Source organism: Cervus canadensis, chromosome 4, assembly GCF_019320065.1.
Source record: "Cervus canadensis isolate Bull #8, Minnesota chromosome 4, ASM1932006v1, whole genome shotgun sequence".
NCBI lineage: Eukaryota > Metazoa > Chordata > Mammalia > Artiodactyla > Cervidae > Cervus > Cervus canadensis.
This window is the reverse complement of record NC_057389.1, coordinates 29,064,724-29,087,060: the sequence shown is the minus strand read 5'-3', so window position 1 is coordinate 29,087,060 and position 22,337 is coordinate 29,064,724. Positions and strand designations below refer to the sequence as shown.

The window sequence follows — 22,337 nt, the reverse complement described above, 5'->3', positions numbered from 1 at the left end:
ATCCTCTGCCCATTATATGTGGAATCTAAAATGTCATACAAATAAACTTATTTACAAAACAGAGAAAGACACACAGACGCAGAAAACAAATTTGCGTTTACCAAAGGGTGGGAGTGGAAGAGGGATAAATTAGGAGTTCGGGATTAATGGATACAAACTGCTTTATATAACATAGATAAACAACAGGATCCTACTGTATAGCACAGGGAACTATATTCAGTGTCCTGTAATATACTGTGATGGAGAAGAATATGGAAAAAGATATGCATATATGCATGTGGGTTGGGGTGCTCAGTCGTGTTTGACTCTTTGCAACCCCACGGACTATAACCCTCCAGGCTCCTCTGTCCATATTTCTCAGGCAAGAATACTGGAGTAGGTTGCCATTTCTGACTCTAGGGGATCTTCCCAACCCAGCCTGGACCCATGTCTCTGTGTCTCCTACATTGGCAGGTGGTTTCCTCACCACTGTGCCACCTGGGAAGCCTGAAATCATTTAAACATGCACATATATTCTGCTCTTTTTCAGATTCTTTTCCCATATAGGTCATTACAGAGTGTCGAATAGAGTCTCGGTGCGGTACAGTAGGTCCTTATTAGTTATCTATTTCATATATAGTCGTGTGTCTATACCGAGGTTATCAGTTTTAGAGTTTAGCAGCCTTTGTTAATTTTTCTAATGCTTTAAAATTAATCCATATCTTTTGTTTTCTCATTTTTAAAAATTAAAAAAAATTTTGATTTATTGGAATACAGTTGCTTTACAATGTTGTTCGTTTCTGCTGTACAGCGCAGTGAATCAGCTCCATGTATGTACGTATATACACACATCCCCCTTCTCGGTTCTCCTTCCCACTCCCACTCCTCATCCCACCTCCTCTAGGTCACCACAGAGCACCCAGCTCAGCTCCCAGTGCTGTAGCAGATGCCCACTGGCTGTCTGTTTTACACGTGGTGGTGTGTATGTCACTCCCAGCCTCCCAATTCGTCCCATCCCCTACCTGCCCTGTGTCTGTTCTCTGTATCTGCATCTCTATTCCTGCCTTGCAGATAGGTTCATCTGTACCATTGTTCTAGCCTCCACATATATGCGTTAATATACAATGTTTATTTTTCTCTTTCTGGTTTACTTTACTCTGAAGACTGCTATTTAAGTGACCCTTCGAGTGACTTCTTTTGTTTCTCCCTGTTTAATGAAAATGGTTTGTGTCTATTTTGGGGAGGGGCAGTAGTTTCTGAAATCCCACCTTAGCTTTTCCTCAGCTTCATCCCTGGAGTGAAAAAGGTGCCGTTAGAAACACATCTTGGGAGCTACTGAGAATATTTCTCATTGCTGACATGTTCTTTCCTTTGTGCCTGTCCTGCCCAGTTCCATCTGTTTTTAAAGCTCTCTCTTTTCCCCTTGTTGAAGCTGAAACTCCAATACTTTGGCCACCTGATGCGAAGAGCTGACTCATTTGAAAAGACCCTGATGCTGGGAAAGATTGAGGGCAGGAGAAGAAGGGGATGACAGAGCCTGAGATGGTTGGATGGCATCACCGACTCGATGGATATGAGTTTGGGTAAACTCCAGGAGTTGGTGATGGACAGGGAGGCCTGGCGTGCTGTGGTTCATGGGGTCATAAAGAGTCGGACACGACTGAGTGACTGAACTGAACTGAACTTTTCCCCTTGAGCACATGACTACTGCTATCTTTCATTCTTAAGTAGCAGTGAGAATATTAATAATAATAGCAATAGCTAACAGTAGGTATTAGGTACCTATTCTAAGGGCTTTATATTTATTGACTGAGTTAATCTTCACAAACCCTTATGAGGGAGCTACTGTTCTTTTAATACAGATTTCCAGGAAACTGAGGCCTAAGGCTATTAAGTCTAGGTTATCTCACTAGTAAGTGGCAGAACTGGGATTTGACCCAGACTTCCGGGTTCTGACGCACAGGCTCAGAACCATTCCATTATACGGCTTCTCAGGAAAAACACACAGAGAAGCAACCATTCCCTTCCTTCACCTCTGCTGCTTCTGGATTTCAAAAGGAGTAATGTTATAGCACAGTTGACATTATTTTGGTTAATATTCCATGAAACTTTCATTCCTTTGTAATGCATATTACAGTTTGTATTTCTATCTCTGGCAGTAAAGTTCTTGACAAAAAGCATGTGGGCTTCAAACAAAGTAACTTTATTTCTGAAGGTATTACTTTACAAGCCTATTTCTGAAGGTATTACTTTACAAACCACAGTCCCACGGGTCCAGTAGAAAGCACAGGTCGTCCTGGCATGTGGTTATTCTTCTGGGAAAGCTTCTTAGAGGAGGTGAGTCTTGGCTGGCTTGTTAAGTAAGAATGTGTGCACAGGGCTGTGGTATGTGGAGATGGGTGGTAAAAAGATTCATGATTGGGATAGACTGAAAGTTTAAGAAGGGATGGAGGTTTTAAAATACTGTTCCCTAGGAGTGCATCCTTGGGGAAGATTTCCAGGGTCAGGGAAGAAGAGCTGTTTATGACTTTAGACAGAAATGATGCCTTCTCTAGGCCCCTGGACTTTCTGCCCCCTTTTCCTCATCTTTCCAGCTCCCCAACTTTGAGCACTCTAATTCTCTTTATTTTTCTAACCTCATTGCAGATAAAAGTGCTTTCCTTCAGGTTAGCAATTTCCAGATTAGCAATTTTTTGATGGCGTGTTACCTGTTTTTTGTGTTTTTTCCCCCTTAAAATAACTACTACTGTAAAAGAAAAAGTAAAACCAGAAGATTTTCTTGAAAAGACAAGAGTTTAGTTAGTGTAGACGTCTTCCCTTAAGATAAGATCTCCTGTCTTAGTCTTTTGAACAGCAAGTGCAGCTGCCAGCTTTGGTTACTCTCTGGACCTTAGGCCTTCTCTCTGCCTGAGTCCCCATGGGCTTTACACAGTGAGCGAGGAAATTCTCAGTCCTTCATCTTGCTCCCCAGCTGGCCTGTCCTCTGGGGACATGTCCTAGTGTTTCTTTACCTCAGCTCTTTCTAATCCCGCAGGGGCTTGGCCGTGAACCTACTTTTACTTTCTAGCCCCCAGCAATAACTTGGCAAGGGTCCTTCTCCCTCTGCATGGTGGGGAAGAGGGGTCGTCTTGGTCTCTAGAATCTCTGAGTTACGCTCTGTCTCCCTCTCGGTTGGGGCTGAAGCAGCCGCACCAGCTGAAATCAGATTGGGTTTTTCTCACTTGCGTTTGTTGCCATCTTTAAGACGCTGTCTGTGAGATTGTGTCTGCCTCTTTCTCTGGACAGTGAAAGACTCCTTTTTGACTAAAACCCTATACTTTCTACTGAGTTCTTACTGAATTTTTAAAAGTAGGAAATGAGCATCTTGGTTCACATCAGTGAAGAGCTTGAAGGTAGGCTGGAATTAGGCATGGCTGGGTTTACGAGCGCGTCTCCTTGGTCTCTCACTCTGGTTTGGCCGGCGGCTCCTGTTCCACAAGGTGGCAGGATGGCGGCGGCCACTCCCTTTCCTGAACTCCTAGCCTTCCAGGTTCAAGTCCAGGGAAACGGACAGACGGCTTCCGGGAGCGCCGATGTAAATCCAGGTTCCTCCTTTTTTCTCTCTTCTTCATAAACAACTTAATTTTTAATAAGTAGTGTATTCTAATGGTTCAGAAATTTAAAATTCTTAATGTGGGATGAAAAGCTTTTCTTCTATCCTGTCGTTTTTATCTTTAAGTAGCTCTCTTTGTCTTGTTATAATGGTTTTTGTCCTGAATTTTACCTTGTCTGATAACAAAATCTTGTCCCATGCTTTCTAAAAAAAATTTGTATTAGCCTAATATATTCATCTGGGCAATTTTTTCCATCTATCCATTTCTACCCCTTCTGAATTATTTTAAATTTTGTTCCTATTGGTAGTGTAGAAGGTTTTTCTATCTTATAATCCAGTCTGAGATTAATTTTCTTTAAATAGGTGAGTTTAACTCACATTTGTTGTCATGGCAGATATATGTGATATTAGCTTGCCTGTATTTAATTTTCTTTTTTTTAAATATCTTTCAAAGAATCTTTCACTGTGTGGTATGTTTTCCTTGCTGTTCTCCTGGGGTTATTCTGATATTTTTGTTCTAGTGGTTGTCTTTATAATTTGACATTATGCCCTCTGTCTTCTAAGAAAGTGGTGATAGTTCCCTATTATGAGCAGTGATAAAGTTAATGAATTTCATCCTAATATGGAGACATCATAACTATGTTACATGGTCTGTTTTATTTAATCTCAACCTCTATTGCATTTTGTTTTCAGAGGACAGAATTTAATCACTCAGCAAGCTTAGAACTCAGTCTGTATTGTTATTATCAGTAAATACACTGTCAGAAGAGGCCTTGAGTTTTCCTAGAGTAGATTATCAGCCTTTAACAAGGCTTTTTTGAATCTATAAAAATGATAGTTTCTAAAGTCAGCATAGATCATAAAATTGGTAAGCTGACATTTGGTTGCAATTACATTATCAAAACCTTTGTAGGTAGTCTGTTACTCAACACCAGAAAATTACCAGTTTTTTGTCCAAGTTGACTTTAAAAAGTTCCTCGGTCTAAAGCTCCCCCTCTTTTTTAGATGGACTCTGCACTTGTTGAGAGTCTTATAACCACTTAACTTTTCAAATATAGTATATTTGGCAACTGACAGTCACGTAATATATACAAAAAGGAATTTTTAAAATTGTACATCTGAAGACAGTCCAGCTTTGCTTACCCCATGTAATGACTGAGACTCCTCGAGTGTTGACATTAGTCCTCCCGTCCGGCCCAGAGGGGCGGCTGCCTCCCCAGGTCCTGGAGGAACACAGCTTCTGGGGCCTCTTTTCTGTTCAGAAGGCTTCAACCCCTGGTCACAAACAGCCTCTTAAGAGGGTCGGAAGATGTTTTTTTGTTTCTGTTTTTTTAAAATCATTTTTAAAGTCCTGTGTCAATTATTTGACCATAGTTGACTTCCTTACTGTTTTTTTTGGTGTAAAGATATGACTGCCCACCTCTAATAGAGCAGCTAAAACATGGACTGCCTTTGGAGAAGATTTACATTTCCACTTTGTACTCTAGTCCTGTGATAGTCACCAGTATTTTTCATATAGATGAATGTTTGTGGTCTGCACTTTGCCTGTGGATCACCACCAAAACGCTGCTGAAAATACCCTCTCTTTCCCAGCTTCCTGCTGAATTCAGATTGGGTTCAATTCAGATTGAATTCAATTCAATCTGAATTCAGATTGAATACATTTGGGGTGTGGCATCTGTGCTTTTAATGTTTGTTGCTGGTGTTTTTCCCACCCAGGTATTTCCGCAGGCTGCCGTTTGAAGAAACCAAGATCGACAGTTCTCTGCTGAATATAGAAATTTTACTAATATCCAGTTTGACAAAATTCTCTGGCTGGATATTACTCTTTATGTATACAGTGTTTCAGGAAGGCTTTTATTTCGAAGATACAGTGATTTGATTTTACCATAAAAAGAAGAAAATCTAGTAAACCACAGAGTAGAGATTTCACATATAACTCCAACCAGTTTGTGGGGGGAAAAAATGTAGGAGGGTATTTAACATACAGATTGCAAAATGTTGAATTTAACACTGTTGTAATGCTTCCATGGAAAGCCTTAAGGATAACTGACAAGTCATTTTTTTATCAGATTTAATGGGTTTCTAAATTCTTATCTGCTTCTCGAACAAAATGTTAATTAGAACAGTAATTGAGTTACCAGCTGCCTCGTGTGTTCACTCTAGGAACTTGTATAGAAACATTGTGGGACTCATGTAAGGTCACTCATTGCTCTTTGAGTGGCTAAATAACTTTGCAGCAGGCTTCTAAAAATTCAGGTATTAACAGAGTCTATAGGAAGATAAAAATTGACAAGAGATTTGCAATAGTTAGTCTGATACTTCCTCCATTGGATTAAGGTGGAAAAATCCTCTTCAGCACCACAGATGGGGGAACATCCTCCCTTTAAGATTTCTTTCTGAAGCAGCTGATGCCTGTCTAGTTTTATAGTAGAACAGAAAAAGCCTTTGGAGTTAGGTATGCTGGCACAGGCATTCTGGGGGAAAAAAAACTAAGAAATCAAGTTTATAACTTTATTTAAGCAATACAGAGCATCATTACAAGTATAATATATTCCAGGAATGCAGGGTTCATTGAGCATTAGAAAATATGAATAACATGAGGTTAAGTGAGAGGAAACCATATAATCATTTTAACACCTGTAAAAAGAATATTAGGTAAGATTCAATAATCGTTTATGACTAATTTTTTTCTTTTTGCAAAAATTGGAAAACTTACTAAACCTTTGGCTTACGAGTCATTTACTCCAAAACCCATAGCAAATATCATACTTAAGAGTTGAAACTTTGGAAGCATTCCCATTAGGTTCAGTAAGAAACTAAGGATGCCTGTTGGCATTACCTTTGTTCAACATAGCCCTGAAGGTCTTAGCTCGTAGTGTAATGAGATAGGAAAAAGAAATGAAAAATAGAAATTTTTTTCTTGCAGGTGATATTAATATGTACACAGACAATATAAGAAAAACATGTTTAGCATAGTTGCTACATATAAGAATTTGGGTTCATGTACACTAATGATAAGCTTTTAGTAAATATAATAGAAGAAAAGATTCCCTTCATAGTATTTTTAATCTAAGAGTGAGCGCAACTAAAGATGCATAGAATATGGAGAAAATAATGGAACAATGTTGTTAGATATAAAAGACATGAATAAGTAGAGATCTTATGCCATCTTTAACAGTGGGATCTCTTAATTTGTTAAGATATCATTTCTCTCTAAATTAGTTCATTGCAATCCAGTCAAAAGCCCAATAAGATTTTTGTGAAATTTGACAAAATGAACCTAAAATTTTAAAGAAAATCAAAAGCCCAGGAGTAATGAAGACAATCTTGAAAAACAAGGTGGGGGCCTTGCCACAGATATTGATACCAAGCCATGGAAATTACAATACTATGGCCCTGACACAGAGATAGACAAAAAGATCAGTAGAATAGGATAGAAGCTAGAAACAGTGTCACACATACATAGAAATGTGGAGGCAGCATTATAAATCAGTAGTAAAAGATGGAATGTTTTATAAATGATGCTTGGTCATTAATTGATAATCATATGGAAAATAAAAGTGTATTTTCAACTTCACACCATCCCCCCAAATAAATTCGGATTAATTAAATTTGAATGACAAATCTTAAAAGTCTACTCAAATATAAGAAATAATTGAAAATATAAAAAGAAGCATGTCTGGCTTTATGTTCAAATCTTGGAAATATAGTACTGAGTGCAAAAGCAAGTTGTAGAAGTGTGTGTATAATAAAGTATTGCTTATATAAAATTTAAAACATGAAACAATACACTGTATTGTGTAAAGATGCTAAAATATGTTGTAAAATATAAAAACATACATGGTGGTGACATACACCAAGTTGATGGTAGCATTTACTTCTTTTTTTTTTTTTGCATTTACTTCTAAAGATGGTAGATGAATATGACTGAAGAGGGACGTGTGCAGGATACATCTGTATCTATAATTTTTTTAGATAAAAATATTCTAAATAACATGGCAAAATATTAACATCAAGTGAATGTCCAATAGTAAAGAAATGGTTGTATAAATTATGGCTTTTCCATACTATCAGATACTTTTTAGCCATTAGAAAGAATGAGTTGTATCTAGGTCACTTTATATGGAGGGAATTCTAAGAGTTGTTACTTAGAGAAAACAAGATAGAGGAAAGTTTGTATAAAGTCACTCGATTTTTATGAAACAGCGTATGTGTGAGTATATATGTATATGAGATACTTGTGTATGACTATATGAACATGAAAAAAATGAGAAAGGATTCCTCCTAGGTTGTAACTGTGGCTTGGGAGTGAGGTGATTAGGAAAGGAGAAGAGGGAGGGGAAAGGGAAGTCAAGCAAAATAGGAAATGGATGAGACAGTGTACTGTCAGCATGGATGATGATTTGATGATTTTGTTTATGTGCTTAGATGAGCATATATACATACATATATGCATATTTTTAAAGAAGTGTAGAACCACTTAAGTAAAGAGTGGGAGTTAACCTAAGAGGAATTTACTATATTTGACTGGGGAGGCTGTGGTAGAAGAAATGGACTTAGCACAGAGCCAACCAGACAAACATGCCTTTCCGAGGAAAGAAATACTCAGTGATGTGTTCTCTTGTTAGTGGCTTTAAACAAATGATGCAGTTAAACTGATTGCTTTTCCATTTTTCTCTCTTTCATGTTTATTAAAGTACCTGACGGTAATTTTAACAAGTTCTTGATAATAGTATGTTTAGAGTACTCACTATGTGCAGGTGATATAAAATACCAGTAGTGAAAGTAATAGTATTTTATGAAATGTGGACTTTTGACAGGGAAACCTTAGATCTTTTTTTTTTTTTTCATCTTGGTGAAGAATAATGAATGAGTATTTATTTTGGTCAGGTCAAGGCCTGAATACAGATAGTTCAAGATTATGTATAATTAGTTTTTAAATTTTCGTTTTTTTTCTTTCAGTGTGCGGGATGACAGAATTCGAGTAGAAAGGATGAAGAATGTGTATTTTGAGTACAGCCATGCTTTCCAAGAGGTTACAGAATTTTATGCAAAAGATGTAGTTGACATTAAAGGTAAATATTTTATACATGTTAGCCATATGTCCTCAAATGTTACTGAGTTGAGATTTGGATAAAGGTGCAAATTTGACTTAAAGGCTAGTGAAAGGTAGGTAGTTACTGATAAACAACTGGAAGAAGCAGAGGAAAGAGTTCACTGTTCTTACACTCATCAGAGGCATAACTGTAGTTGCTTTTTGTAGTTATGACCGTTTTGGTAATGTGATGTTTTTGACATATTCAGAAGTGTAACAAGTTAATTACTGAGTCATCTTCCTTCTTCCTTCCCTTAAAGGGTGGCCATGATTTTCCTTGCAGTTTTATAAAATGTGTGGATAAATCTCCTAAGGAAGGCTAGCACTTCTAAATATTAATGCCCAGAATTAAAATACCAGAACATTATTGACAGCGTCTTAATAGTTTGAATCCATTATTTGTCTAATTCACATTTCCTCAGCCAAGTATCTGTTTGATTTGGTCTGCCACCCCTCATTCTTGCCAGTCCAGCTTATGTTAAGATCCCTTTTTATCCTGTTGCAAAGCTTTCACCCTTGGACCAACCTCCCCCAGCTCCCTCTTAGGCATCAGTGTCTTATTGGCATTTCCCCCCATCCTTTTTAATCTCATGGTGTCTTGGCCAATGCCAAGAGATCATCAAATTATGCTCAACTAAAGACAAGACTAAGTCACAAAACTACCATAAGCCACTCTTGGCATCCAGTTCACCTAGAATCACGTAGGACAGGAAATCCAGTTTGCTGGCCCAGCACCGTTTCTGTTAGCAGAGGAGTCCTCTCCATCTCTGCAGAAGTCCATCGGGCGCTGAGCCTCCCGGCATCCTCTAGTGACAACTCAGCTGCAAAGAAAGCAGGTGGATGCAGGATCTGCTACAGGAAGCCTTAGCTCTTGCTGGAATTTCTCCAAAGGGCATACCAAGTTCAAAGAGTCAGTGTACTGAAGGAAGGCCAAAATTCTAGAATCAGGTAATTCCTCTCCTAGTCTGGATGCAGTTTCCTGATTTCAGGTCATTTCCGCCATATGCGATGCTACCTCATAACACATTGGCATTTCATCTTTATCAGGTTTCCTGGGGAACAGAGCTGGGCAGTCAAAAGATGAAATTCTCAGTAGAAGAAAAAAGAGTTAATTCTTCATTTACACCTGTTTTTACAAAAAGCTATGTTGAAAGTAATATATTTTACATTACAGATTTGTAGAGAGTATCTTATAATTTTTTCTAAAGGTAGTAAATACCTACTGCAAAAAAAAAAAGATCAAAACATAGTTGTGTATAAGGAAAAAGGTAAAAGTCCCTCCTGTCAAATTCTTAAGAATTTTTTGATATACAGATCTACACATGAGCATGCATAATTCTTCATTTTTATTAAATATGACTTGGATTTATTATTTCAACTAATTTTTATTGAATGCCTATTAAAAGCATTGTTTATACTTTAAGAAATTAAACAAAAATTCCTGCCCTTCTGGAGTTTTTTAGTCTAGTGGAAGGAGGTGTACAATAAAATAGTGTTTGAAGGTGATGAGTTCTTTAGAGAAAGGCAGGGAAGGTCTTCCCTGGTAGCTCAGTGGTAAAGAACCCACCTGCCAGTATAGGTCCTATGAGTTTGATTCCTGGTCTGGGAAGATCCCCACGTGCTGCAGAGCAGCTAAGCCCCTGCCCCACAACTACTGAGCCTGTGCTCTAGAATCTGGGAGCCGCAACTGCTAAGCCCACGTGCCTCAACTACTGCAGCCTACGCACCCGAGAGCTCGTACTCAGCAACAAGAGAAGCCATCGCAGTTGAGGAGCCCCTCAACTAGAGAGTAGCCCCTGCTTGCAGCAACTAGAGAAAAAGCCCACGCAGCAGCAAAAAGCCCAGAACAGCCAAAACTAAATAAACAAACACGTTTTAAAGAGAAGAAAGACAGGGAAGGGGTGAATTTTTAAATGTAGTGGTGAAGGAAGACCACGCTGAGAAAATGGCAATTGAATGAAGATGGAACAAAGATTAGAGGGGTTAAGGGGGAAAACCTTATGGATGAGTGAAGAAACAGCTTTTCAGGCAGAAACAACAGTAAGTACAGCGTATCTAAGTGCCTGGTGTGTTTAAAGAATGTCAGGGAGCCTGGGTGCTGGTACGGAGTAACTAAGGAAGAGACTGTTAGGAGGTGAGCTCAGAGATAAAAGGAGATGGAGAATAGGTTTTGTAGGGACTTTTAGATCCCTTTGAACTTGAGCCACATCTCTCAGTGAGTTGAGAGATGTTGCAGGATTTGAAAGCAAAGTAATCTAATGATATGATGTACGTTTTAAAAAGGATTCCTCTGCCTGTTCTGTTAAGAATACCCTATAGGGCACAGGGACAAAGGGGGGAGACCAGATGGAAAGCTAATGGGAAAGTCCTTCCCAGTAGTAGGTGCATACCAATCTAGAGGTACTGAAATTTATTTATCTATTAATAATACCCTATTGATATTCAATTAGGTTTTCTGTAATTTTTTACTACTATGAAAGATTTTTCAACTCACTTCCTTGTATACACATCTTTAACAAGCATTTTGGAGTACTTCTGGGTCAAAGCAGATGAGCATCTTACACTTTGAAAATACTTGCTCCCTTGCTTTTGAAAGAAGGTTCATCCACCATCAGAAAATTGTCCTTTTTCCATACTCTAGGTATTTATAATCTTCTGTATTTTCCAAAGGGTAATTTCAGGAGTTAAGCATCTAAATGATTATTTCAATAATTATAAACAAAATTTAATTTCACTTAATGTTTGTTTTAAAAAATGATGAATAATAATTTTAATGAAGGTATATATTCTGTTTTTTAGATTCTCAAAGTTTTTCTGACATCATTAACTTGGAGAAGCCTGTGATTTGCTCTTTGGCTGCCATAATAAGATACCTCAAAGAGTTTAACTTGGAAAAGGTGCTTTCCAAACCCAAGTAAGTGGTTTCTGAAAAAATTTTAAGAAGTGTGGGGTTATATTTAAAAACATTTCTTAAATTGAATTTGGTAAGTACTATACTCAGTTACCTGCTCTCGATGGAATACTGTATTCTGGGGCAAGAGTGACCTGTGTGGTATTGTTGCTGAGGAATATTAAAAATGTTAGTTGACATAAAAAATTAATAGAAGGCTTAAGAATTGGGTCAGTTTGTATTCATGATTGCTATTGAATGTATTATAGGATTGAGCACAGAACTGTGCTTTATATTAAAGCACAGTTAATTGACAAGTAGTATTAAGAAGGGGTATTTAAGAGCGTTCATAAAACTTCATCACCTTTCTTATTCTTGATTTCAGTTCTTATTTCACAGACCATAAAGTTGAAGATAAAGAGGATAGCCACTAACATAGACAGCTTTTTAAAAGAGTGATTAACTTTGTAGAGTTGAGAGATTTAAAAGCTGGCAATTGACCTTCTAAGAAAGTGCTAGCTTAAAAACTAGTGGGAAAAAAAAGGGTAACAGAATAATTTTCTTGCCTTTCCATATTCTACCTTTACTGGCCTCTTACCTTTGGCTCTGTGAAGAACTATCGTGTATCATATTGATCCTGAGTAAGTAAGCTGCTTCCTCTTCTGTAGAGATGGAGTGGACAGATAGGAGCTGCCTCAGTAAAATATCATTAGGTACCAAGATTGGGAAGTCCTTGTCTTTGTCTATTTTAACCCCACCCCTAAAGCAATGCACTTCTGAGACTTCTACCCAGTGTCCCAAGTATTTTGAAGTTCTCATTTCTGTTCTCATTCGGAGAAGGCAATGGCAACCCACTCCAGTACTCTTGCCTGGAAAATCCCATGGACGGAGGAGCCTGATAGTCTGCAGTCTCATGAGGTTGCAAAGAGTTGGACACAACTGAGTGACTTCACTTTCACTTTTCACTTTCATGCATTGGAGAAGGAAATGGCAACCCACTCTAGTGTTCTTGCCTGGAGAATCCCAGGGACGGCGGAGTCTGGTGGGCTGCCGTCTATGGGGTCGCACAGAGTCGAACACGACTGAAGTGACTTAGCAGCAGCAGCAGCCATTTTCATTAGTTGGCTAACAAACTATACTAAGCCATATGTGAACCCTGGTCCTTGTTCATCCTACTGTTTCTTGTGATCTCATGTGATGTCCTCCACAATTTAAGGATCAGGGCTTGGCCAAAGACTTGAGCGCACCCTTCTGCATCTCTCTGTGTGCATCTCGGTCGTCTCTGACATTCTGTCTCAGTTTCTACTTTCCTTGGTCTCTCCAAGAAGTTAGTCCTAGTGTTTATCTCTGTTTGTTTTTCTTCTCTCAGGCACCAGAGTTCTATGCTGCCTGATGTTCAACTGCCTGAAGAACAATTTAAAATACACACACAAATACACAATTATATACATATGTGTATGTATATATATATGTGTGTGTGTGTGTGTACATATGTAATATAATGTGTCCAGTTTTCTAATTGTGGCTAAAGAGCAATGTTCATGCATTTAATCTTTTTATGAATGAAAGCAGGTGAGGTTCCATGATTAAATACAACACAAAAACAACAGAAGAGGGAGATGTATAAAGTAGCAGCAGCTTTCCTAAACAGTGTCGATGTCCTGAAACATGGAAAACAAATTTTCACTTAAAAAAAATGAATCAAATTGAAAATCCCATATAAAATTATAATAGAAAAGGATGGGGAACAGGATAATGTCCTTATAGAAAATAAATGCATACCAGAAAGACATGCTCACAGATGAAATAAAAACTATAACCTACTACTTCAAAATGAGCTAAATGATGTTAAGGAAATGATGCTAAACGTGAAAGAACAAAGGAGAATAGATGAGAAATAGGAAGGCTTTGAAATGAAATGATAAGATTTAAGAATGAACTATATATACAGAAAAGATCAATTTAGGAATAAAGAGTAAACTGGAAGGAACACAAAAGAATATAACACTGATACTTTTAAGAGAAACAGAATTTGAAGAGAGAGATGCAAAAACAGATTAACATGGTAAGCCAGATGAGACATCTATCCTTAGAAAACCCTACTTCAAGCTTGACTCTCGACTGGCATCTGGGACTTGGGTTTGGGGCCGGTCTCCAGCATTCTCTGGTAAGAATGACTCCCTGTGCCTAAACCATTTCTGCAGACAGTATGGTTTATGTTGGACAACTACTTAGTTTCTGAGAGCTGTAATTTTGGCACCTGCTCAGGAGCAGGTGCCTTTGTAAAAACAGCCCCCAATGAAAAATCCTGGGTGCTGAGTCTCTGATGAGCGTCTCTGGTAAACATTTCACACATATTGTCACAGCTCACTCTGGGGTAGTTAAGTGCATCCTGCGTATTTCTGCCAGGGGAGGCCTCTTGGAAGCTTGCCCTTGGTTTCCTCCAGGCTTTGCCTTGCGTACCTTTGTGCTTTTCTGATTTTGCTTTGTATCCTTTCACTGCAATAAATCGTAGCTATATGACTGTATGCTGAGTACTGTGTATTCTCCTAGTAAATCCTTGGGGATCTGTTAGTCATCTTTCTTATTATTTTCTTCTCTAATATGCTTACTGGTAGCATTTAGGAATGCAAAGATATTCATTTTAATTGCAAATAAATTAGAAGTGAATTTACAATAAAACTGAATTTTTGTAATATGATACAATTTCTAATTTATAAGTTAACCATCAAAAATTAGACAAATAGTGAATGTATGAACTCTGAAAACTATATAGAGAATTATTTTATACAATGGATTTCATATGTAAGATGGTGCATATGGTAGGTTTTTTTTTTTCTGTTTTCGTTTTCAAATACTATTAACAGTATTTAAATAGAATCTTTGTAAGGGATTGATCTTTCACATAAGGTCTGCACCTTTGCTGCCTTTGTCTGAATCAGAAAGATTGGTTTTCATTTTTTTAAAAGTTGAAATAGGAGTGATATGGAATCTTAAACTTCTTTGGCAATTTTTAGCAGGAATGTTTTTCTCCCATTATAAAACTTGAGGGGGAGAAACAACGTCCTATGTATTATTGTTGTCTAAAATATTAATGAAGTATTTTCCCATGTTACTTGGAAGATTTCTGTCGAAGTTCACACAGCGTGAATGCTAGCCAGGCCTTGTTTATAAGGTTTATTTCAAAGCACATCAAATTTGGTTTCTTCCAAAAGGATAAATAATTTAGAGTTGCTTAATCAGTGATCATTCCTGTCAAATTCCTAGGGAAGGCTGGCAGATACAACCCTGAGTTAAAAAATATATATATAATTCCTGTTGAAAATAGGCACTGACAGAGGAAATTTCTTTTGTATTTGTAAGGAAGAGTCCTAACTCCAGAGTCCTTTATCATCCAAACATGGGAAACCTGAAAGCAGAGTTAGTTCTTTTAGTTGTTCGGTAATTATTGTGCCATAGCAGTCCGTCTAACTTAATATTCCTAGTGGTTGATCTCTTTTATTAAGATCAGTGCAGATGTCAGTGCTGCTGGATTGTGGGTTCTTGATGCCAGCTAAGCATCCTTCAGTGTCTGAGAATGATTAACACTTTTTTGACAGGGGCATTTTTGTTGAAACTCATGCCTGTGGCATTAATACATCTCTGGTCAATAATATGTTAAGGTACTCAAGTGTTCATTAATCACCCCTAGGATGTAGTTTAAACCTGTCGGGAGAGGGGGAAGTAAATGACTTTATTTAAACCTATGAGACCTGCTTGGATACCAACTCAGAGGCCAGGCTAGCAGTACTTCCAACTATTTTTCACCATGAAAGAGTATGAACATCTGTCTGTCAGTTGTGTAGCAAATCACTGCCCAATTGTTTCTTCCTAAAAATAATGTTTTACATATTATTATTGTCTCTGGATCTTTCACATATATTTCTGGGCTTTATGACTCAAAGGAAAACAAAGAACCCCAAACTGGCCTCCCCTTTGAAAGATGACAGACCTTTGCTGAGCATCTACTTTCTGCTAGGCTCTGCAGGTGCTGCAAAATGTGTAAGGCATAAATAAACCATGCCTCCACGGAGCTTAGATCTATTAATAAGGAAGAACATAAATTTCTGTAATGTGAGGCAGATTAACAGTTACAAGAAGGAGAGACTGGCCTGCACATTCCTGCTATCAGTGTTGGAGTTGCCTCTGAAAATCTTTAACAGGTCATCTTTTGGAAGTTAGGTAAACCTGTCACAGGTATATTACACTGCCAAAGGACAATGTTCAGTCACTAGGTAGTGTTCCTAATATGCAGCAAGTTATTTCTTTTTCAGGGCTCTGGGCCTTAGTTGTGGGAGTCATCTAGAAGTCAAGGCATCTCTCAATGAACACTGGCTCCTTGGCCATGATTCTAGGCTCTAGATTCCTAGATGAAGGCTTTCTTCCATCACTGGCTTGGGAAACTGGATTTAATTTATATCTTATTAGGGCCATGATGAGTGGGATTGGTTTTATGATGCAAACATTCATGCTTTCCCTCCAAATAGCTTAGTGACCTGCTGTTATTTTCCTTGCTTTGAAAAATGAGCCATCAAGTCTATAAGTGCTGTGGATAGAAATGTCAAAGGACTGACTTATAAAGGAAATTAACTATTGAATTAGTAATGCATTGATTAATATATTTTTTAACATGAAAGACTAACAAGGATGCAGTTTGCATTGTGCATGCATTTAGTAATCACATTGAACTCAATACTCAAGCTTATTTGAAATTTACTGAACTTTTAATCTAGCTTGGGGTACTTAAAGGAGCATAAGGAAAATGTGAATTCTTTGAACTTAAAGAAATAATTTCTACTTTTTCAGTTTAGACTCTGCTAAAACATTAGCCACATGAATGTGTGGTCTTGATTATAGATAAATAACATTTGCACATATCAGAATGTTGATAAAGAGTTTTTAAAGTGTTTATCAAGATGATCTCATGCCAAAGAGCAGGGAGGACATTTTAAAGCACCTTGACATATTTTTCTAGCAAATTGCATAGCTTTTCCTGAAGAGACCCCCACTTGCTTTCCTGATACTAAAAGACTATGCTTGATTCTATTACTGGAAATTAAAAAACTAAAAAGCTATTAATATCATTACTTCCCTTCCTTGTTTTAGTTTTTGGTGTGAGAACAGCTGTGCTTTCGCATCAGTTTACCTAAAAGCACCAGCCTTGATGGAAGACAATCTTTTAATGAAAATTCTTTTGGCTTTTTTTGGTTTGATTTCCTATCAGAGGGCTAACACTTTTGTTGTAATGTTACTGGAATATTTCTAACGGCTGAATTTGTTTTTCTGTTTCTTTATGCACTTGCATCATGGCTTTTATTCATTCCTTTACAGGAATTTTAAACAGTTGTCAGGTGAAATGGAGTTCATGACAATTAATGGAACAACATTAAGGAACCTGGAAATCCTTCAGAATCAGGTCAGGCAAACATAAGGGCTATTTGATTCAAAATGGTTTTAAAAATAAATTTGGGATGAAGCAGCAGTCTGTTCTTAGCAGTGCAGGTTAAACAGTATTGTCTTCACCTGGCTGGTCTGCCTCACATCTCTTGGTAATTGTACTGCTCACTTTTTGGAGAATCAAATACATGAAATTTGGGGATTACATTGGGAGCTGTAGAGCATGCTTTTTAATGATTGAAGCAATATGGCTGTCCTGATAATTTCTGTATTAAATATTTGTTTGGAAAGGTAGAAATTAATATACAGTGGGTTTTTTTTTTATCTGCTTGGTTTTGTTTTTCTACATATGTTTGTTTTCTACATAACTTTTTGTTAAAATGTCCATAGTCTTACTTCATTGTCCAGCTTATAAAACAAGTTTCTCTGATACTCCGTTTAACTGTAAGATACATAATATTTCACTTCATGAACTTTCATCATTGCTTATTTGCCTTTATTGATGAATGTGAAGGATAATAAAGACATTAAAATTATTGCTTTCATTCATTAAATTATCACTTGAAAGTTTGAGCTACTATATTGTAAAAATAATGTTATTATAACATAAAGTCACAAAAATATAAAGTAGTTCCAAGTCATTTGAGTAAATAGTGGAAAAGCTGAACCATCTGCTGTGAATCACTGCTATTGCTGTGAATTAAAGTAAATGCTGAATTCACTCTCCTGACTCTTGGATTTGTATATTACTGTCTAATTTCTCTCACTCAGGTTTCTCCCTCTGCCAGGTGTCTTTATGTACTGAAGTCAGCCTTCCTTTTATGCATGAGCATATTTATCATATCGTTCTGTTATTTGGAAGTTGAGCATCTTTCCCACAAGTCTTTCTCTTCAATTCTATATACATCCCCAAGACAGGAAACAAGTAGTAGGACTAGAGCCCACAGTCAGAGCCTCCAGACGCAGCCCCAGCATTCCAAGATTTCCTTACTTCTTCCACATCCTTCCTGTTCAGGTCCTGTCACAGTGGCGTCAGTTCCAAAATCAGAGTCCTAAGGCAAAAATCATCCATCATTAAAATACCCTTTAAAAATCCCTTTCTTTATTAGGACTCAGGCCCTTGTAGAAGTGGAAGCTGAGGGTTAACATCTTCTGCTTGTCTTTGCACTTCAGCTTTCTCCCCCTTCACTATCGATCAGTGGAAAAAGGTCATGAGGAGAGGTCTAACTAGCAGAGAGAGCAAAGGTGTAACAGGCCTCCGGTCTCCCCACCTCTCCCTCTCCCGTCTGAGTGTGCCTCTCCAATGATGCCGGGTCATTGGAGAATGGTCCCCTGCCTCTGTGCTCCTCCTGGGACCCTTCACTCTGGTCCCAGCAGTCGGGCGTTTGTCTCAGGATGGGATGGTGCAGTCACCGATGTGGATTCCCCCATAGGTCAGCTGTGTGTGCCCAGCTCGTCCTCAGGGAACCTTCCATGACCACTGTCATTCCCGTGTGTGCTCTGTTTTAAACTCCTGAGGTCTGGAGAGGTTGTAGCACACCTTTTATAGTTGACTTCTGCCAGGTGACATCATGTCCTCATTAGGAGTCTTTCCTCCCACACTTGGATATAAGCGCCCTGAAGGAGGGACCATGTCTTAATATACCCTTGCCAGTCATTCTACTGAGCACATGGGAGGTGTTCTGTAAGTACCTGTTTGTTGATATGAAGGAAAAGGAAAAAGTAAAAAAAAAATTGAGATGAAAATTGTAACTCTATGTTCCAAATAAAACAAACCTATTAATAGACATTTTGTATTACAGTGAAACCTTGGTTAAAATTAAATGCAATCTCCAGTTAATTGTAAATTTTTTCAATGTTTTAACTTTAAAGTAGCAAAGCATAGATAAATTTTTGCTAAGGGTTTAATGAAACAGGCTAAAATCAAACCCTCCAGGGTACAGTCCTAGAGTGCAGTGCACATTCACTTCTTTCCTTAAGAGAGAGAGTGTTGTCATGAGATTATCTGTCTTTAGAATGGCAACTCTTAGGTAGTGGGAGATACTGAATTGCCAAAGGAACATGAAATTATTTTCACTGTGCTTTCCTAAGGCAGGAAAGGATGCAGTTATATTTTTAAGGTGTTTAGGACAGATGTTTTAAAAGAGACTTCTCAGTAATTTATTGTTAGTTAAAAACTACACATAAACTGTATCTTTCTTATGCAAAATGTCAATACTTTGTGTGTATTTATATGGATGTGTGTATGTGTGCATGCGTGCTAAGTTGCTTCAGTTGTGTCTGACTCTTTGCGACCCTGTGGATCCTCTGTCCATGAGATTCTCCAGGAAAGAATATGGGAGTGGGTTGCCGTACTCTCCTCCAGAGGATCTTCCTGACCCAGGGATTGAACCTGTGTCTTTTACATCTCCTACATTGGCAGGCGGGTTCTTTACCACTAATGCCACCTGGGAAGCAGATATATATATATACACACACACATTCATTCATCTAATGTATGAACACCTGTTTTGAGCATAAAAGCTAAGCGTGTGTAACATTATAATTGGGGTATATGGAATAATTAAGGCACATGAACAACTGGCAATTTTGGTCCAAAGACAATCATTGAGTTAATAAAACATGCTTTCTGGTCTTTTTTAGACTGATATGAAAACAAAAGGAAGTTTATTTTGGGTTTTAGACCATACTAAAACTTCATTTGGGAGGCGCAAGTTAAAGAAGTGGGTGACCCAGCCGCTCCTTAAATTAAGGTAAAAGTAATTCTTTTTTGTGTTTCATCTGAAATTATATAAAATTATGAAATTAAAGGTACATTAACCTCCTTAAAACCAAAGTCACCATGGTTTATAAGAACACCATTTTCAATTGGGGAAGATTTCACTTTGTAGCTGGTGATAGACTGTCTAATATCATGAGGATTTTTTCCTTGTTCTCAAGAATGAGTCTTTGCAGTTGAAAGACATGGGATCTGCCTGGGGAGAGTGAGGTAATCAGTTGGTTTGGGTCATCAGTAGCACAGGGTGTAGGGAGAGAGGGGCTGGGAAGATGGGGCACTGCCTTTTGTCGAGGGCTTTGCAGGCTGGTCTGAGGAGCTAGTAGCCAGAGGAAGTCAATCCAGTGGTTCTGCTCACAGGAGTGATGGATCAGAGCTGGCGGGTGTAGGGGGATGGAGAAGTAGTGATGGGTAGGGGACAAGTTAGCAAGTTCACAGAGAGGTTCTGAGAACCTGAGCTAGAGAAGGAGCAGTAGGAATCTGAAAGAGGGCTTAGGTGTGTTTAAGAGAGTAGAATGAGTAAACTCAGAGAGCTTTCAGGAAAGGTCGGTGAGTCTAGAGCCTAAACACAGTGGTCTCCAAGTTTGTCTGCACATTGAAGTCACCTGGGAAGCTTCAAAATACTTACACCTATATCCTGCCTCCAGATATTGTGACTTAATTGGTCTCCAGTGTGGCCTGGGAGTTGGAATTTTTAAAAGCTCCCTAGATGATTCTGACATGCAGATAGGTTTGGGAGCTGTGACCTGTGCCTCTCACTTAGTAGGAGTCCCAGTAATGTTGACTGAATGACTGAATGCTGTTATCTATTGTACTTTTGCTCTGACCCAGTATTTTAATACTCAAATCATCTTCTGAGGTAGATCCTTGAAATGAGAAAAGAGATTCAGAGAGCCTCAATAACTTGCTCAGTGTTTCACAACTGGGCAGAGCCTAAAGGTAGGATCAGCACTGACTCCATCCTGAATAGCTTCCCATGTGGACTGAGCAGAGGGGGGTGGTGCTCGTGCTATATGAGTGGGCTCTGTCGACTGAGTCAGCCTCACTAAGGCCATAGCCCGTCAGCCCCTGGCCCACCGTGTTCTCCCCTTTGCAGTAGTACAGTACCTTCTCCCAGGGCTGCTGTGAGGAATAGAGTAAGACAGCAATCCTAACTGCCATTTTTGAGCTCTTTATCATATAGCAAGCACTGTCCTAGGGGCTGTATGTGCATCATCTCTTTTAAACTGCACAACAACTTCACTCATGGCTACATTTTATGCTGGCTTAGTAAATAGCCATCTTTGGCAGGGATAGCAGATGTTGTCACTGTTGGTCATAGACTTTAATATACTGTTTTGATGATGATAATTACTAAATCACTTAAGGTTTTAGTGGGTTTTTACGATTTCTTTTCTTGACCATATAGACCTTCAGGTAGTAGAAACTGACTAGGTAAAGATGAAATTCTGAAAATGGAAGTCTCTGCTTTGGACCAGGATTCTTATGAGATAAAGATGCTTCATGGAACAAGAGCAGACAGTCTGTGGACAGTAGTATAAGAAGCATTGCCTTCTGGCTGATGGAAAGGCATCTGTCTAAGCAGCCACACCGTTCTTACTATTTTTTTTTTTTTGATTGGTTGAAATATTCAGCAGAAACAGACTTACTAGCAGACTTTTTCATGTAAATGAAAATTTTTATTTCTGTTGTTAAACTTATTTTGTATAAAGAGGATTAATTTGAGATGAATTCAGTAGACCATGTTGTATGTTCCTTGTGGGTTGATCATATTCTTTCTGGGATCCTCCCTTCCCAGAAAGGCTGAGAAAAAGCACTCCATGCAATGAGCTCCAGTGCTTTCAAGTACGAACATTAGACCATCCTGAAGTGTATATAGCTGAAAACAAGCTTGCAAAGCTTCTTCTTTTGCCCTTTTTATTTTAGGTCATAGTTTTAAAACTTTAAGCTGTCTAATCAATTAAAACTGACTTCAGAAGAATTCCAGTTAAATCTTAGTTGCACTTGCAACCTATTCCAAATACCTAGAGAAAATCTTCAGCTGATAAGTCAGTTGTTCAACTGTATAGTCATTGTTGTTGTTGCTTTAATGCTAATATTAGGTGCCATGTTGATCATGTCAGTTGTTTATCCAGGCTAATATTCTGTCTCTGACATTGGCAACCAAAGGTTAGTTTAGGGCTTAGTTTTCTTCTATTGTGAGATTGTAGAAAAATTATTGGTGACAAGGGAATTCAGCATGATGTAAGGTGGATTTCCCTGTTTTGCAAGAGCCCATTATTCGTCAGTCATCCATGAATTCTCTTAAATCCCTTTATATTTTTATAAATATATATATATTTTATATTTTTAGTCTATTTTAATTCCAAGGGCAATCAGTTCATAAATTCAGGACCAGGTGTTTCAAGTTTCAGAGGATTTTCCACTCCCACTACTTTTTATTCTGCAAAATGACCTCTTTGGTGCAGGATTTTCTAGTGACTTTCTAGAAAGTATAAATGGTTTTGACCCTATACTTATTGACTGATTCAAAGAATTCACTTGGGTTATTGAGATCAGATTTTAC

At 38.1% G+C, this 22,337-nt stretch overlaps 1 protein-coding gene across 1 annotated transcript in view; it reads left to right on the top strand.

The window, feature by feature from the left end:
• The window catches only part of MSH3 (mutS homolog 3), a 155,331-nt gene that overhangs the window by 36,182 nt on the left and 96,812 nt on the right, over window positions 1-22,337 (top strand). The window contains exons 9-12 of the mRNA XM_043467515.1: window positions 8,537-8,649; window positions 11,469-11,583; window positions 16,930-17,014; window positions 19,639-19,748. Of these exons, the coding sequence (XP_043323450.1) occupies window positions 8,537-8,649; window positions 11,469-11,583; window positions 16,930-17,014; window positions 19,639-19,748 (423 nt within the window). The remainder of the gene's footprint in view (window positions 1-8,536; window positions 8,650-11,468; window positions 11,584-16,929; window positions 17,015-19,638; window positions 19,749-22,337) is intronic.